The sequence below is a fragment of the Cryptotermes secundus genome, unplaced genomic scaffold (assembly GCF_002891405.2).
Source record: "Cryptotermes secundus unplaced genomic scaffold, Csec_1.0 scaffold2336, whole genome shotgun sequence".
Taxonomy (NCBI): Eukaryota; Metazoa; Arthropoda; class Insecta; order Blattodea; family Kalotermitidae; genus Cryptotermes; species Cryptotermes secundus.
In genome coordinates, this window is record NW_019735608.1 from 37,712 (window position 1) to 54,382 (window position 16,671).

Genomic DNA, 16,671 nt, shown 5'->3' on the forward strand with positions numbered 1-16,671 from the left:
TGAAGTTACTGCTGACATTCTCTCCTTTCAGCTTACAGATTTCCTCTCTAGCTGCCTTTACTTCTTTTTCCAGGTGCCTGATTCTCTCCTCCTCTTGCTTCACATGTACAAGGTCCGTATAAAAAAGTATCGGGAAAAGTTCCGGGAAAATAGATTTATTTCAGATATTGCTACAATGCCTCAAAATTCTTCAAAATACATCCCTTGTGCATCGATACACTTTTGCCAACGGCGTTGCCACGACATGAAGGCTCCCTGGTAGGCGGATTCCGGAAGGTCCCTAAGGGTCTCCGTGCAGGCCTCTTTGACGGCACTCAGGGTCCCATGATGGTGCCCTTTGAGGGAGGATTTCACTTTCGGGAACAGGAAAAAGTCTGCTGGTGCCAAGTCGGGACTGTAGGGGGTTGGGGTACTGTCGCGATGCCGTTTTTTGTTAGGTAGTCGGTCACCTTGGAGCAGGTGTGACTGGGTGCATTGTCGTGATGCAATTTCCAATTTCCGGCGATGGCTGGCCTCACCCGATTGACCCTTCTCTTCATTCTTCTTAGCACTTCCAGGTAAAAAGCTCCATTCACTGTTTACCCCTCAGGTACAAATTCGTAGTGGACCACCCCCTGGGCATTGAAGAAAACGATGAGCATGGTTTTCATTCTGGATTTGATCATTCGCACCTTTTTTGGACGAGGTGATGCCGAAGTGTGCCATTCGGAACTTTGACGCTTTGTTTCCGGGTCGTACTAGAATATCCAACTTTCGTCTTCCGTGATGACATTGTCCAGAAAGCTGGGGTCTTCCTCAACGCGTTGCAGAAGGTCTTCGCAAGCAGCCACTCGTCTCTGCTTTTGGTCGTCCGTCAAGACCTTCGGGACGAGTTTCGCGCAGACCTTTTGCATCGCCACATCTTCAGTGATAGTGGTGTGCACCATCATCTTATCAATGCCAACACGATCTGCAATCATACGCACACTTAACCGACGGTCTGAATTGAGTACGTCACGCACACGTTGCACGTTGTCATCGGTTCTTGACGTTGACTGCCGTCCACCGAGGGGCTCATCCTCCACACTCTGTCGGCCACTTTTGAAGAGCTTGTGCCACTTAAAAACTGCAGTTTGTGACATGCTTTCATCCTTGAACACTTGGCGAATCATGCCCAACGTCTCTGTACCCGATTTCCCCAGTCCAACACAAAACTTGATGGCGTACCTCTGTTCAATCGTTTGCTGCATTCTGCGCTTGCACCGACTCACTCGACAGGGGTCCACTGAAAACGGCCTGGCCTCTACGAATGCGCTCAGGCGAATGGCGCTTGACGCGTGTTAAAGGTTAGACCCCCACTACCACGCCTGCGCGGTGCGAGTGTGCTGCGGTGTACAGTCACGTAAGGGAAAGATTTTTCCCGATACTTTTTATACGGACCTTGTAAGTACCAGAAGCATGTGAAGCAACAGGTGCCTGATTCTCTCCTCCTGTTGCTTCACATGCTTCTGGTACTTACATGGGATACAATACCATGGCTTGCTCCTGTATGGTGTACTGGGGTTAGTGCTTGCAGTTTAAGTGGAAGCGGTAGCCACAGTCTGTACCAATTAGGCCATTAGTGACCCACCTGTGACGAGCTCCACATTTACCAGAAAGGCTATTTGTACCAGACATCATTATAGCTATGAATATTAACACTTCGCAGACCGGCGATTTAAATATTTAAATCACCCTGGGGACAGCGCATTTTTAAACCTACTACCCTAACTTGTGCATTGTTCACTTTAAAAATTAATATAAAATTTCCCAATTAATTTTATGAACTGAAATTTTTGGAGAACACTTTCCAATGCTCCTAGAAGTGCTTGAGAGTGTGATATTTCTGGAAACATTCCCCTTTGTGAAGTGGCATTACAGAGAACTTGCAAATGTAGACATGCTCCTTTTTTTGTGAACCATGGAAACACGGCATTGCCTAGAAAGATGCTTTCCCTTGGAATGTTCACTCTTCACAGTTTTCACAAGGGTATGTTTCTGCATATCACCCGAGAGTCGCCCTGTGGGATCCACATGAAGCTTGCATGGGGTGGGATTGGATGGGCATGGTCACACTAAGTCTGTGTCTGACTCTGGTTCCGCCACCATCTGGTCTGTATCCCGGGGCTTTGCCACATTCATCAGAAATGCTTTGTATTTCAATTTTGAATCAGGGTTTAGATTTTTGTGATTTTTTAAATTTTTTACTGTCCCTGCAATGTTAGTCACCGCAATGTTACTACCCCCATTATGGTTGGAGCTACGGTCACTTTTACTGTCTGTGGCCACAAGTGGCCACAGTTCTTTGCTCTCCCCTCTCACTGCTGCTCTCTCAAACACCATAACTATGCATCTCACAAGGCAGTTTTATTACGCCATTGCGTGCAACTTGGGTGGCGCCAGAGAGATGTATAGTGTGTTGCAACTTATTGTGTTTTAAAAGCCTGATAACAGGCGAACATCCGCCATGTTTAAAAGCGAAAAACCTTTTAAAGGGTGTATGGTCCGGAAAGTGTTAATAATACATTCCATATTTGCTAGACACTGTTAATGAAACTTCAAAACTACAATTAGAACAAATTCTTTTAGGGTGACTCACTGTACAGATTCAATTGTCAGGGGTTAAAATCTCAAATTCCTGTGTACTTCACCTGTATATCACCAAATGAATACAGTAACAGATTACCTGACTAATAATTTCATTACTTATATTCAACACTTTGGGAAAAAGAAACAAAGAGAGAAAACACTATTGTAATGCATTTCACTCGAAATCACGTTTTGATGTACTTCACTGTAAAATCTGTAGTACACGTACAATTCCAGTAATTAATAATCCAGATTCAATAAACCTCAGTTCACTCACACAAATAACAGACTAGATTACTATATTACAATGATACAGAATTTTTACATAAACTCAGTTTCGGGGCCTGTAACTTGTAGGTTAATATGGCGGACTATTACACAGCAAAGCAATGGATCCACTGGTATAATTGAATTTCCTTATTTCTAAACAAAAATTGACCTAATCCCTCCAGCCGCACTATTGCCCTGGGGTTCACTCAGCCTCTAACAGAAATGAGTACCAGGAATTAAATAATTTTCCTGGGGAGTAAAGAGGGGCCGGTGTGTAAGGCTGACAACCTTGCTGCCATCTTTGAGCTGATTGTCTAGATAATGTGGGACCCTCAACGTCTCACAACCCTGTAGGCCGGTGGTTCTCAAACTGTGGGGCATGACCCGCAGGGGGGGGGGCGCAGCATACTTTCCTACAGATAAAAATTAGAACTGCCCTAAATCAATTAGAAAAGTGACAAAAAATGCAAATACATATAGAAAAACTTTTGATGAGTTCAGGCTGTAATTATCATGAATTTCAAAATAACTAATAATTATTCTCTTTACCAGCAATTATAAAACGCGTATGCCAGAGACAGCATTGATAGTTCGGCAGCAGCTGCATCATCCTCTGAAATCCTCTGAAGTCTAGATTTTTTAAAATGCTGTATTTGAGAAACTAAATATCCTCAACACTTCACTTCAAGGGAATGAGGCAACTGTACTTTCTTGGAATGACAAAGTGAAGGCATTCATGAGAAAATTAGAGCTCTGGACAAACAGTACGAAAAGTGACACGCTAGACATGTTCCCTGCTCTGGTGTCAATGGTACAAGACACTGATAATCCAGCGCTTCCAATGGACATAAAAAAGCAGCCTACTTGATCATCTCATAATGTTGAAAGTTCATTTCGAAAAATACTTTTGCAATGATTTTGATAAATTTAATTGGATTAAAAATCCATTCGAAAATGCTCTTGGGCCATCATCTCTGAATGTAAATGAGCAAGAAAAACTCATCGATCTCACTAGTGATACTTCATTAAAAAGTAAATTTAAGGAATTGTCTTTGTTGGAGTTCTGGATACATATAGGCACAGAATTCCAAACTTTCACCCAAAAAGAATTGAAAATCCTGATTCCTTTCGCAAGAACTTACTTATGCGAGACAGGCTTTTCTGCTTTGGCAGCTATAACGTCAAAGTATTGTTCAAGGCTAAATATTGCTAAAGAAGTTAGAGTGGCCATTTCTGATATTACACCACGTTTTGATAAACTTTGTTCTCAAAAGCAGGCCCATCCATCATACTGAACTTTGACATTTAAATGTTTAAATTAATACTTGTTAATATTTTGGTTAATTGCAAGTGTTAAAACTAATTTTTATTGTAGGCCTAATATTATGATACTTTAATTTTGAGTAAAAAAACTGCTAAATCGTATGTAGAAAAACACAAATAAACTGAATAAAACGTCAAACATACCATGACTTATATTTTGATAAAAAAAACAGGCTGGGGGCTCTGAGAGTATTTTTTCTTGTCAGGGGGGGGCTCAGAGGTAAAAAGTTTGAGAACCACTGCTATAGGCCTTCACGGCCTGGTACAGGGATAGCTTTACTTTTTTTATGATAGTAGCTCTATAATTTATACTTGCCTACAGGTCATTCCATGTGAAATCATCCAGAAAGGTCACTCACCATTTTTAAAAAAATTCAAAGTTTGTACACTTATTTGTACATATTTTCACACCTCAAAAAAATGTTTAAAAAATTGTGATCCACTCGGTTCTCCCGGTACAGCTGTTTTTATAATGCGAAAAAACGCGTTTTCGGCTCAAATGGAGGTTTGCGTTATATTCTATATCTCGATAACTATTGAAGCCAGAGACTCAAATGAAAAACCAATTTGTTCCTCATGATATGGACAACAAATCATATTATTATAAGATTTTACTCAACTCACTTTCTCTAGTTGTAATTAAGCTTGAAACTTACCTATCGATTTTGGGAAAAATGCTATTTTTGACCTTCAGAAACAAATGGGAGGGGGAAAGTATCAGATCTGTGGTTTCTACCCTTTGTTTTCTCCTACATGAAGAATATAATCACATAGTTTTGAACACCGTACCTATTTTCTAAAATTTTCCAGGAGCTTCCAAACTTTGCTCTGGGCCCCAAATCAGCCATTTTTAACGTCTCATATCTCCGGTGGGGAAGCTCCGAAAAATTTTGAACTCATAGCAAATAATGCTCTATTCCAGAGTAACGTGGAGTTATAATTACGTTGTGCGTTCAAGTTCTAAGGTCTCCGATTTTTTTTCTCACACAATAATCATACAAAAAATTTGAAACTTCTGTCACTTTTCAACGTAATCTCCCTGCAGCCGTACACATTTTTCACAACGTTGACGCCATGATTCTATGGCCGCTGCGAACGCTTCTGTAGGAGTCTGTTTTGACCACTGGAAAATTGCTGATGCAATAGCGGATTGAAAAACAGCATCCATGTCTCATCCATTGTTACAGTTGATGAAAAGAAAGTCCCATTCATGCCTTCATCATTGCCATGCGTGCAGCCTTGTGGTCATCCGCCAAAATTCGTGGAACCCACCTGGAGGACACTTTCCGCATTCGCAGGTCTTCATGCAGGATTTTGTGCACAGATCCCACGGAAATGCCAACTTTGGGGGCGATGTTTTCCACACTCAATCGGCGATCCTCCAAAACAACTTTCTCAACTCGCTCGACCATGTTGTCAGACCGGCTGGTGCGAGGCCGAGATTGTTTTGGTTCGTTGTCACACGACGTTCGGCCTTCTTTGAACTGTCGCGCCCACGAACGCACATTTTTCACATTCATGACACAATCACCACATGTCTCACTTAACTGGCGATGAATTTCAATGGGTGTCGCACCACACAAGTGGAGAAAACGAATGATTACTCGCTGTTCTTGTAACGAAAACGTCGCCATTTTAAGTATCAAAAACACTCCTCACACTTGCCGCTACCACTAGAGTTCTGTGTGCCGTAGAGTTCTCCCATCTCTGTCACGCATTCACAAAGAGTGCATACGTATTTTAAACAAAACCATATGTGTCTATCTGCTCCCAGTCCTGAGAAAAAAAGTCGGAGACCTTAGAACTTGAACGCCCCTCGTACAACTTTGATATTCAACTAATAGCGAAGTTTCTATATTGTGAATAAACGCATTTTCGCCTGAAATGGAGGTTTGCGTTGTCTCCCATATCCCGATAACAATTGAAGCTAGAGACTCCAGTAAGAAACCAATTTGTTCCTCATGATATGGACTATAAATCATATCATTACAAGGTTTCACTCAACTCACTTCCTCTAGGTCTAATTAAGCTCGAAACTTACCTATCGATTTTGGGAAAAACGCTATTATTCACCTTCAAAAACCAGTGGGAGGGGGAAAGTATCAGATCTGTGGTTTCTACCCTTCGTTTTCTCCTACATGAAGAATATAATCACATAGTTTTGAACACCATACCTATTTTCTAAAATTTTCCAGGAGCTTCCAAACTTTGCTCTGGGCCCAAAATCGGCCATTTTTAACATCTCATATCTCCGGTGGAGAAGCTCCGAAAATTTTGAAATTCATAGCAAATAGTGCTAAATTCATAGCAAATTCATAGCAATTCTAGAGCAACTTGAAGTTAAAATTACAACTTTTATATTCAACTAATAGCAAAGTTGTGGGCACTTTGAATTTTACCAAAAAAATGAATACCTCAACAATTGGCTTACCTGCATCCAATGGTATTAGTTCTTTGTGTATTCCGATAAATATTTTCCAGTTTGTTTGAAAGTACACGTAGTTCAGTAAGTGTCCACTATCACCAATTCTTAGAAATTATCGGACTTGGATGTTTTATAACACCTGACCATGTTTTCCTCCAGATGGGCGACCCGGTGTTTTTCTCTTGCGTGGAGCACACTTTTGCACTTTTGGAACATGGTTTTTAGAATGATTTCAGTTCTTGCAACTTCCTCTTTTGACACAACAAAGTAAACTATTCCTGGAATATTTTCTGTGCAGAATATTTACAGTTCTAGCGGGCACATGATTTGATTAAAATGAGTTCTTTGAAGACTGGCTTTCGCTGCTTGCCTCTTCGTGGTGCTGCCAATGCCGTCACAGGCATTCTTCCCGTGTGAGGTGGCAAAGAAGTTCGATTCTGCTTCAAGTCCGAAGTCTTCATAGTGATGACATAAATTGGAAAGATTCTTTTTGTTTTTATACTGGCTTCCAGCGCCATCACTGAAATAAATAACTTTCCTGACTGAAGGCACATTTTCTTTTATATTGGCGATAAGAAAATTTTGGAACACACAAACTGTGGCTCTATCATGCTTTACATGATCACTGATTTATACACAAGTTAGGGCATTTTCTTATAGAGTCCGCCTTGTAGTAATACACAAAAGGGTGACGTGTAGCCTGTTGATTTACCCAATGGAAACTTTGAATCTCATCTTGAATGAGAAACGAAAAATTTCTGCAAAATCTGTAAAATTTAATATCATGAGGAACAAATTGGTTTTCCATTGGAGTCTCTAGCTGCAATAGTTATCGAGATACAGAAGATAACGCAAACCTCCATTTGAGCCGAAAACGCTTTTTTTCACATTATAAAAACGGCTGTACCGGGAGAACCAAGCGGGTTATAATTTTTTTAAATATTTTAAGGTGTGAAAATATGTAGAAAGAAGTGTACAAAATTTGATATTTTTAAAAATGGTAAGCGTCCTCTCTGGATGATTTCACATGGAATTACCCAATAAGAACTGTTTACAGCAGAATTACAAGAGATCTTAAAATATTTTACTTGGAATAAATTTCCGTTTGACTTGGGTACTTACTTCGAAATGAAAAAGACAAGTTAGGGAAATAACGTTTGAAGTGTACTCTCATTGAAATATACCCTGTTAGATGCTGAGTCAACCCCCAGGACCACCACGGTATATTAACCTTTAAGTGACGGGCCATTTAAATTCTGGTAGTGGCAGCGGGATGGAGTTAATTTAAATGTCCACCATTGTAGAGTAATAAAAATTGTAATCATGTTACTCAAAATGCTATGATTTCTACAATTTTTGTGATGAACGAAATAAACGCTACTTTTATCTAGAAAGTGTATAGAATCAGATACTGTAATTTACAGATTTTAGAATCTAAAAATTGTTACATTGATTCCAAAATAAAATTATACCCCAATTTTGAGCGTCTGTCTACAAAAATGCACAAAGCTTCTGCACAAAACCTTTCTGCAGTATAAATGCATGCTGCTGACTCATGGCCTGACTGTCTTATCTGGTGGAGAGAGGATGTTTGTTTTCATTGCACATTCTTCAGTCAGGTCGCTTCTTGTATACAGGAGTGTGTGGGCGAGTTCTTATCCCTCTTTGTCCTTATGAAACTGTGTCTGTATATACATGTCGTCGACTATCCGCACAGAGTTACTTCTTGGAATATTCCCCTCAATGCCCCTTGCATCCTCGTCCCTTCATAACGGACTGTACTGCATTCTGAATGGTGTGATTTACGAGTGGCCTCTCAATTTCGGCTTCTTCCATGCGAAATGGGGCTATGGTGCATAGTTGAAATTGTGATGTTTTATAAGCATTACGAATACAGGAGACCACTTGCCATCACTGGTTTACTTCCTGCTAATACGAGACAGATGTTGCATGTGTGCGCTTCGCGTGGAAAACAGAGTTACATACGGACAAAGTGCATGAATTGTGGCATTGGACTCTACATTCAGTTATATGCAACATTCAGTTAGATGATGCAGGAGGGAAGACAGTCTACTTATAAAGCTGGTGTTCAAAAATAATGTAGAAAGGCCCCAACATGGCCCCTTTCTTCTACGTGCTTTCAGTCTTGTGGTGTGATTTACGAGCGGCCTCTGAATTTCGGCTTCTTCCATTCAGAATGGGGCCATGGTGCATAGTTGAAATTGTGATGTTTTATAAGCGTTACGAATACAGGAGACCACTTGCCATCACTGGTTTACTTCCTGCTAATACGAGACAGATGTTGCATGTGTGCGCTTCGCGTGGAAAACAGAGTTACATACGGACAAAGTGCATGAATTGTGGCATTGGACTCTACATTCAGTTATATGCAACATTCAGTTAGATGATGCAGGAGGGAAGACAGTCTACTTATAAAGCGGGTGTCCAAAAATAATGTAAGTAGAACAAGAATTTCTATCTTAAAATTAGATTTTAAAACACTGCGCATGCGTGGACTGCGAGTCACCATACAGTGTTTTTCGGCCACTCGGCTTTACTTTAAAGGTCCCCATACAGTGTCCTTCAACTCATAAAGGTTAATGTCAGAGACCAAGTTTCACACCCATACAGAACCACAGTATAGTTTTGTATATTCTAATTTTTCTGTTTTTGGACAACAGACGAGAAGACAAAAGGTTCTGGACTGAATGGTAGCAAGCATTACCCGAGTCAGTCGCCTCTTAATTGCCTCCTGAAACATGTTTCAATCTGTTATCAGCGTTCCCAAATATCTGGACTGTGCCACATTTTCAAAACATCTGTTTCTTATCTTTATGTCCTGATTTTGCTCTGCATTTTGGTGATGAGACAGTAACAGATACATAGTTTTCTCTGTGTTTGCTTCTAGTCCAGCCTCTTTACTTGCGTCAATTAAAGTTCTTCATGGTATCTACATTATCACCCAGTAGATTCACATCATCGGCGTAGACCAATAGCTGATGTGTCCCGTTTAATTTCAGTCCCACCTGCTTTCCCTGGACCTTCCTAATTACATATTCTAAGGCAAAGTTGAAAAGGCATGGCAATAAGGCATCTCCTTGTTTTAAACCATTCTGGATAGGAATTTATCTGACAAATGTTTACCTATGTGGACTTTCTTATACGTTTCGTTTAAACACATTTTAATCAACCTAACTAGTTTCATGGGAATCCCAAACTCTATTAGAATATTGTACAATACTTCCTTCCTAACTGAATCATAGGTTTTCTTGAAGTCTATGAATAGCTGATGTACTGTCTCATTGTACTCCCATTTTTTCTCCAATACCTGACAAATGCAAAAGATCTGATCTGTAGTTGATCTCTTATGTTGAAACCCACACTGATGATCGCTGATAATTTCATGTATATATGGACTTAACCTTGGAAGAAGAGTATTGTACAAAATTTAATATGAAGTTGATAGCAGTGATATTCCCTGAAAATTACTACAGTCAGTTTTATCACCCTTGTTGTGAACTGGCACAATAATAGACTCCTTCCACTGATCAGGCAATTGTTCCTTATGTCGAATAGAAGTAATTAGATTGTGGATCTTAGAACGTAATATTTCGCCTCATGCTTGAATAAGTTCTGCCGGAATTTGATCACTACCTGGCAATTTATACTGTTTCAATTTTGCAATGGCACTTTCAACCACAAAAGGGCTAGGATCAGGTATTAACGGCTCAGCTGTATGGATTTCTGCCTGCCTAACATCAATGACCGTATGTACATTCAATAACAGAGTAGTAGTTCCTCCATCTATTGAAAATGTCAGTTTTTTGCCAGAGCGTGGTTTGAGGAATGACCACGTAGAGCTACTGTCACATGTGTCCCACAATGTTAGTAATATTGACAGTGAGCAACTTTAATTTGATGAAATGTGAACAAGTGTTCATAGTATAACCAGTAGTATCAGGAAATTATGTTGAGTAGAATACTTGAGTCATTGTTTAAGACTGCTGCAGTATAGTCCGTTGCGAACTGCAGATTTAAAGTATCATAGTTTTTCATTTGTATCCAGTTTTCCCAACCACAGTACTTGGTATCCATGAATTTTGTTGTGTGCACAATGCATGAGGAAAATCGTCCTTACTGGCAAGAGACATATTTCCTTATGCATTTTGAGTATTTTTTTTTCAAGGATAAATGCTATGGAGTTGGGGACACAAGATGACTCAAGGCTTGTCTGTTCGTTATAGTACTTTGCAGAATGTAACATAATGATGCAGTCGTAGTAATAAAAAATATGCAAATGACTTCAAGTTTTTGAAATGGACCTTGCTGAACAGAATGTTTTTCGCTATGTTGAATCTGAATGTGTCTGTTGAGAGGACTGTTCTTCCTTTATGCACACAAAAATGGTACTTAATAGATGTTGATCTGCATTGTGAATATTTTTGTGCAGGTTTATTATTCTTAGAATCGAGGCATTATGATACAAATTCATTTGAGTAAAATAATAATGACCCTTTCATCAGCCATGCCAAATCTGGTAAAAGGAATTTTATCTGAGTTGTCAGTGTATAGGGATGCCTGCTGGACAGATTGGGTGCCACATATTGTTGTTTTTATGAGTGCTTAATTTAAGTGAGAAAATGTAAAAGCATGTAGAAAGCAGTCTTCTGGGATTTGGCACCGTGTACATGTGGTGTTAACCGACCGGTTCTCACGGTCTCTTCACTTTGCAGATTTCTTATATTTTTTCTTCTACCCTGAAGATGGAGGCGATACGTTCCTCCGAAACGTCGGTTAACACCACATGTACACGGTGCCAAATCCCAGAAGACTGCTTTCTTCATAGTCACTGCCGTGAAAGCCTCAAATCTTACATGTAAAAGCATATCAGAGAATGAACAGACTTTATTACTCTAGAGTGGAACCTTGTTTAACGAGCATAATTTGTTCCAGAATCTTACTTGTAATGCAAAACACTCATTAAGTAAGTAATTTTTTTTACAATTTATTTTGCTTGTTCTGCGAATTACTCGTTATGAGAGGTGCTCATTAAGCGAGGTTCCACTGTATTTGTATCAGTACCACTACATTAAGCTTTCCCTCCTTTCTCAGCTAGTCTGTATATCTGATCTTACTAGGTTTTGTGTTTGAAAGTTCTCTGCACATGTAATTAATTGAATATGATATTAACATTTGACAGGAACAGAAAACAAACCCACGGCTTGAATCTGCGGATAGTGAAGACCAAGAAATTACAGCCGAAGATAAGGAGAGAGAAAGAGGATCAGCTGCTCTTAATCGGTCACGGTCTATAAATAGACAGCGGTTAGTTGCACATTCAACTGCCATGGAGAGTATTCAGGCTGAGAGTGAACCCATAGATGAAGAGGAGGATGTTCCGTAAGTGAAGGCTATTCCATACGTTACAGTTACTGAGTCTTTCTCTCTTCAGGTATCGTAATTGTTTGTGTAATCCAAATTATGAACACTGCTCAGAGATACTCTTGCCCTTCCAGTGCAGTACAGTATTTTATGCAGACTAGTTGTAGGTATGTAGTCGAGGGCCAGAACACTAAGACCATAAATCTTAACTTCATTACTTAGCTTTGTAATGGATATTTGTCTAATTACATGAAATTCATCACTCAGATTGAATGTTACTATAGTGTTTTAATTGTAAGGTTCAAGTCCATCCGAAACAGATTGGTTCAGTGAACTGTAGTGGGCCACTCTGTAAGAAGAGAGGTTGGGAAGTAGGCAGTTTCAAATAGTAGAAGATTTTGGATGCCAGATTGTTACAGAAGCAGGTGAAAGTATTAAATAACAGCCAAGGAATGCATACATAAATACATACATGCAACAGACTGTCATGAGAGGTTTCATCAGACTGGCAGAATGGATGCACTGTCATGCCCAGATTGATATGCTGTGTATGTATTGAAGTGCAAGGGAATTCAACATTTTTTTTTTTAATTTGCAGGCACAATTTTGAATTGTTACGTGATTTGTTATGGATAATGGAAGTTTTAGATTGTAGGATCGCAGATACAGTATGCTTTATTGTATTGCATTCCATATAAACATGAAAAATTTAAGATCAAGTGAACTTTGGTAGGGAAAATTTTATTTATTGGCAATCTGATAAACACAACACAGTAATGTGAAAGTGATAACACTGACTGATGTTGAGTTTAAGTCTTAGATGAGGGCTTTGTGAGTTTAGTCTCTCTCTCCAAGCAAACGCTGGAATAGTATCTTGAACTGTGCTCCTCACTAGTTTGCAGTTCGCCATAATCACCATTCTTTATGATATCCGATGTGATGCAACTCCAGCATTTGAACAGTGTTGTTTAATAATCTGACAATTAAACAAAGTAACATAGCCACATTTGTGGCCATAAAATCCATATGCTGTATATTCTTGCTGCAGACGTTTTTGTTCATATTTAAATTGATGTGTTAGTATGTGTACACAATGCAGTATCGATATAATTTATGACAACATTCCTTCAAAGAAGGAAGGACTTTTGATGATGCATATGATTTGTCATGGCACTGACTGCATGAAGAAGAAATTGCACTCTAGTTTCTGGGAATTAAAAATTGAACATTGTAAAAAAGGTTGTATTCCTTGACTGATAAATCATATTGAGAAATATTTATCAGTTGGGTCTGTAGAGTCAAATTGTGATAGCTTTGATTGACTGGGTGCTCAAAGGTGTCACTCTTTGCAAAATTTTTGTATTAATAATCAAGGCACTTGTGTCTTCAGATTAATTTTCTGGTACTTTTGATGTTCATTAAAACGGATATTATTTCGTATTTAAAGGGACAGTGATCCAGCCTCTAGTGTGCATTAAGCAATGCAGTCCAATCACCGGTCATGACACTGAGTCATGCTGACCAAAAGCTTTCTAATTACTTTCTCAATATATGTGTGTGTGAAGATGAAGTTGGATAATTTGGAGGATATCAGAAATGCATATCCCTCTGCTATTTTGTAGACTTTGATACATTAATATTTTGATATATTGTGGCAGACCTGGTGGAATCCCGGCACGGAATTCCCGGGGTGAGCGGTTATTGTTATTTATTGGCATCATCGACATTCTTCAGAGTTACCGGCTAAAGAAGAAGCTAGAACATACATGGAAGGCCATGATTCATGATGGGGTATGTTCTGTGTCTTTCATGCTGCTTTACATGGTGCTAACTGCTGCAGAAAATAAAATCATTTGGTACTTACATGTGTCTGTGTGTATATATTTTTTTTTTTTTCATGTTTATATTTTTACTGTCTCCAGAAGGAAGTTGGCAAGGCTTCTTGTTCCCAGTCTTTTAATATAGTATATTTCAGTCATTTTTAGTTGGGTCACAGCTGAGATATTTTATCTTTGATTATCGCTGAATGTGTACATATTGACACTTTTTTTGTTGATAACAGTAGCTCATTTCTGTTCAGGGTAATTTACTAATACAGTGAACTCTTGGTTGTTTACCATTAAGGAGGGGAGAATTTGCTTGGATAATTACAAACCATGGGGTGGAGCATTCATCCAGAAAAGTCACTTAATTATTACATACTGGTTGTGTGACTCATTAGTAAACACAGAGAGAAATTTGCCCCCAGTTGAAGAAAGCAACCCTTCTTGTGTGTGATGGAAGGTCAGTGTAAAACACAATAAAAATAATAAAAGAGGGAATTGCATACATACATACTGAGGTGATGTATAGTTTACTGCAGATTGTTGTGAAGTATCACTGATACATGTTGCTGAAATAGATTTAATGGGCAGTATTATTACAGAAGTAATGGAGTCTGAGAAGTGCTGTGTTACTCTACAATGCAGTCTACTGCATTGTAATTTTGTAATAATGCTTTTTGGTGATATTTACGTGGACAGTAAAATTTTTTATATATCTGAGGTGTGAGAAAACAGGCATAATTTCTAAACTTGATGTTACAATCCATGATTTATTTAAACCGTCTTGCAGTGCATACACTCATTTATCTCCTTATCTCCCTCGCACTACATGTTTCGGCATAACAATGCCATCTTCAGGTGCTTACTTATCCATGCCAAACCAGTTCATTGCATGCCTTGTTCTCATATTAAAATAATCAAAATATGTATCTATCATATACATTGTCAAACGTTAAAAATATTAAAATTGTTCAGGATACCACATCGCTATGTCGCCCCTCACTACGCCAGTCACGCTCATTCTCCTCTGTTGGAGCACTCCTTCACTGTCTTGTGTGTGTTGTGCTTTTGTTATGTCTTGCTCCTGTGACTGCGTGTGTTATACTGTTGGGCCTCCTGGGTATGTGTGTGTGTTCTGTCTTCGTTTTGAGTGAGTTATAGTGAGTATATGATAGATACATATTTTGATTATTTTAATATGAGAACAAGGCATGCAATGAACTGGTTTGGCGTGGATAAGTAAGCACCTGAAGATGGCATTGTTATGCCGAAACATGTAGTGCGAGGGAGATAAGGAGATAAATGAGTGTATGCACTGCAAGACGGTTTAAATAAATCATGGACTTAAATCAGTGCAACAGGACGCTAAAATATAACATTGATGTTACAATGTTTACAGGATACAGTTTCTGTCCATCGACCAGGATTCTATGCACAGAGATTTCAGGATTTCATGGCAAAGACTGTATTCAAGAAGATTCCCTCACGTAAGTATTATTTTTAGTCCTTCATTTGTCCAAAATTAAGTGAAGTTGCTGTGGTAGCATTGACATTACATGTTTATGCTCCAGTGATCTTCATTTCTGCTGCAGTAACTTTAAAGTCTTTGTAGTATCATCTTTTGCCTATGGTGATGCGATGTGGAATAGGTTGAGTGCAAGAGGAAATTGAGTTGGAAGTATTTATTTGTAAATTGTAAATATATACTGTTGTCACAAAATGTAAGTTATTTTACCTCATTCCTTTTGACATTAGAAGGTTATATGCGGGTTGAGAAAGCTTTATTAAACTGTTAATGAGTTGCTCATATTTGTTTAAACTTAACAATGAAAATTATTGGTGTAATGTTGGCTAGACATGCCCATAATCCATAAAATATCATTCAAGCATAACTTTGGCATTTATTACTAAAATCTCACTCATATGTTTGCCAGCCATTTCATTGTTTGTCATTTCTTAACCGTTCAGCGTGGTTTGACGCGTATGTTTCGTCAGGTATTTAAATCATCTGTGGGGGTTCGACGTCTATGTTTCGTCCAGCTGCACACCTATGTTATAACGCCAATAATAATTGATGGTATTGCTGTAGATTGTTAGATTTTCGCTGGCCTGTTGTCAGGAGAACCGTATTTAATGAGACACGAGTTTAGCTGCGCTAATTCATCGTTACATATGCCTGTCTTGCAGCAAAGTTCCTGTTGCTCTTGGGAGAGGTTTAGTCGTTCAAACTGTTATGAATGGCGTGTTTTCTTTCCTATGAAGTTATAAACAGCAGAGACCTGATATGTGCTGTGTTTATAATATCATATTGCCCTGAGCTGGCCACACTAACACACTCAATTGGAATTCTTAGAAGAGGGATGTCCAAATTTTATTCTTGCAAGATCGATTGATTTCGCACAGTACATGGCAGACAGTTCTTAGAAAAACGCCACAAATTAAGGCAGAACACTGTGGTCACCCCCTGTGACGATAGGGGTGTGTGTGGGGGAGGGAAAAGAACTCATTCCTTCATGTATTATCACTCCAGTTGACTCCATTTTATCGTACTGACCTTGGTGGTCATTTCGAGGGATGACCATAAATATTTTTTTGAGCCAGCTAAGCTCTGCTTTCGTTCACTACATACCAGCCAGTTCTTAGAATAACTTCATGAATTCTGTGGTCACCCCTACGACGTCTTATGCCGCCAAAATGGATGGAAAATGAAACGCAAAAGCACCAACACTTGTTATGATAACATAAAGGTTGAATTTACTGCAGCTAATCTGGCTAGCGATACGACTCACGGAGAGACATTTCTTCTTGTATTCCCCCCACGGGGAAGAAGGCAAGGCCGCA

The 16,671-nt window shown here is 39.1% G+C and overlaps 1 protein-coding gene across 6 annotated transcripts in view; it reads left to right on the forward strand.

Annotated features, from left to right (window-relative positions):
• Positions 1-16,671, forward strand: part of LOC111869729 (phosphatidylinositol 4-phosphate 5-kinase type-1 alpha) — a 141,939-nt gene that overhangs the window by 28,534 nt on the left and 96,734 nt on the right. For all 6 annotated transcript variants that reach the window (XM_023861461.2, XM_023861459.2, XM_023861463.2 and 3 more), the window contains exons 9-11: positions 11,826-12,025; positions 13,666-13,798; positions 15,230-15,317. In XM_023861461.2, the coding sequence (XP_023717229.1) occupies positions 11,826-12,025; positions 13,666-13,798; positions 15,230-15,317 (421 nt within the window). The remainder of the gene's footprint in view (positions 1-11,825; positions 12,026-13,665; positions 13,799-15,229; positions 15,318-16,671) is intronic.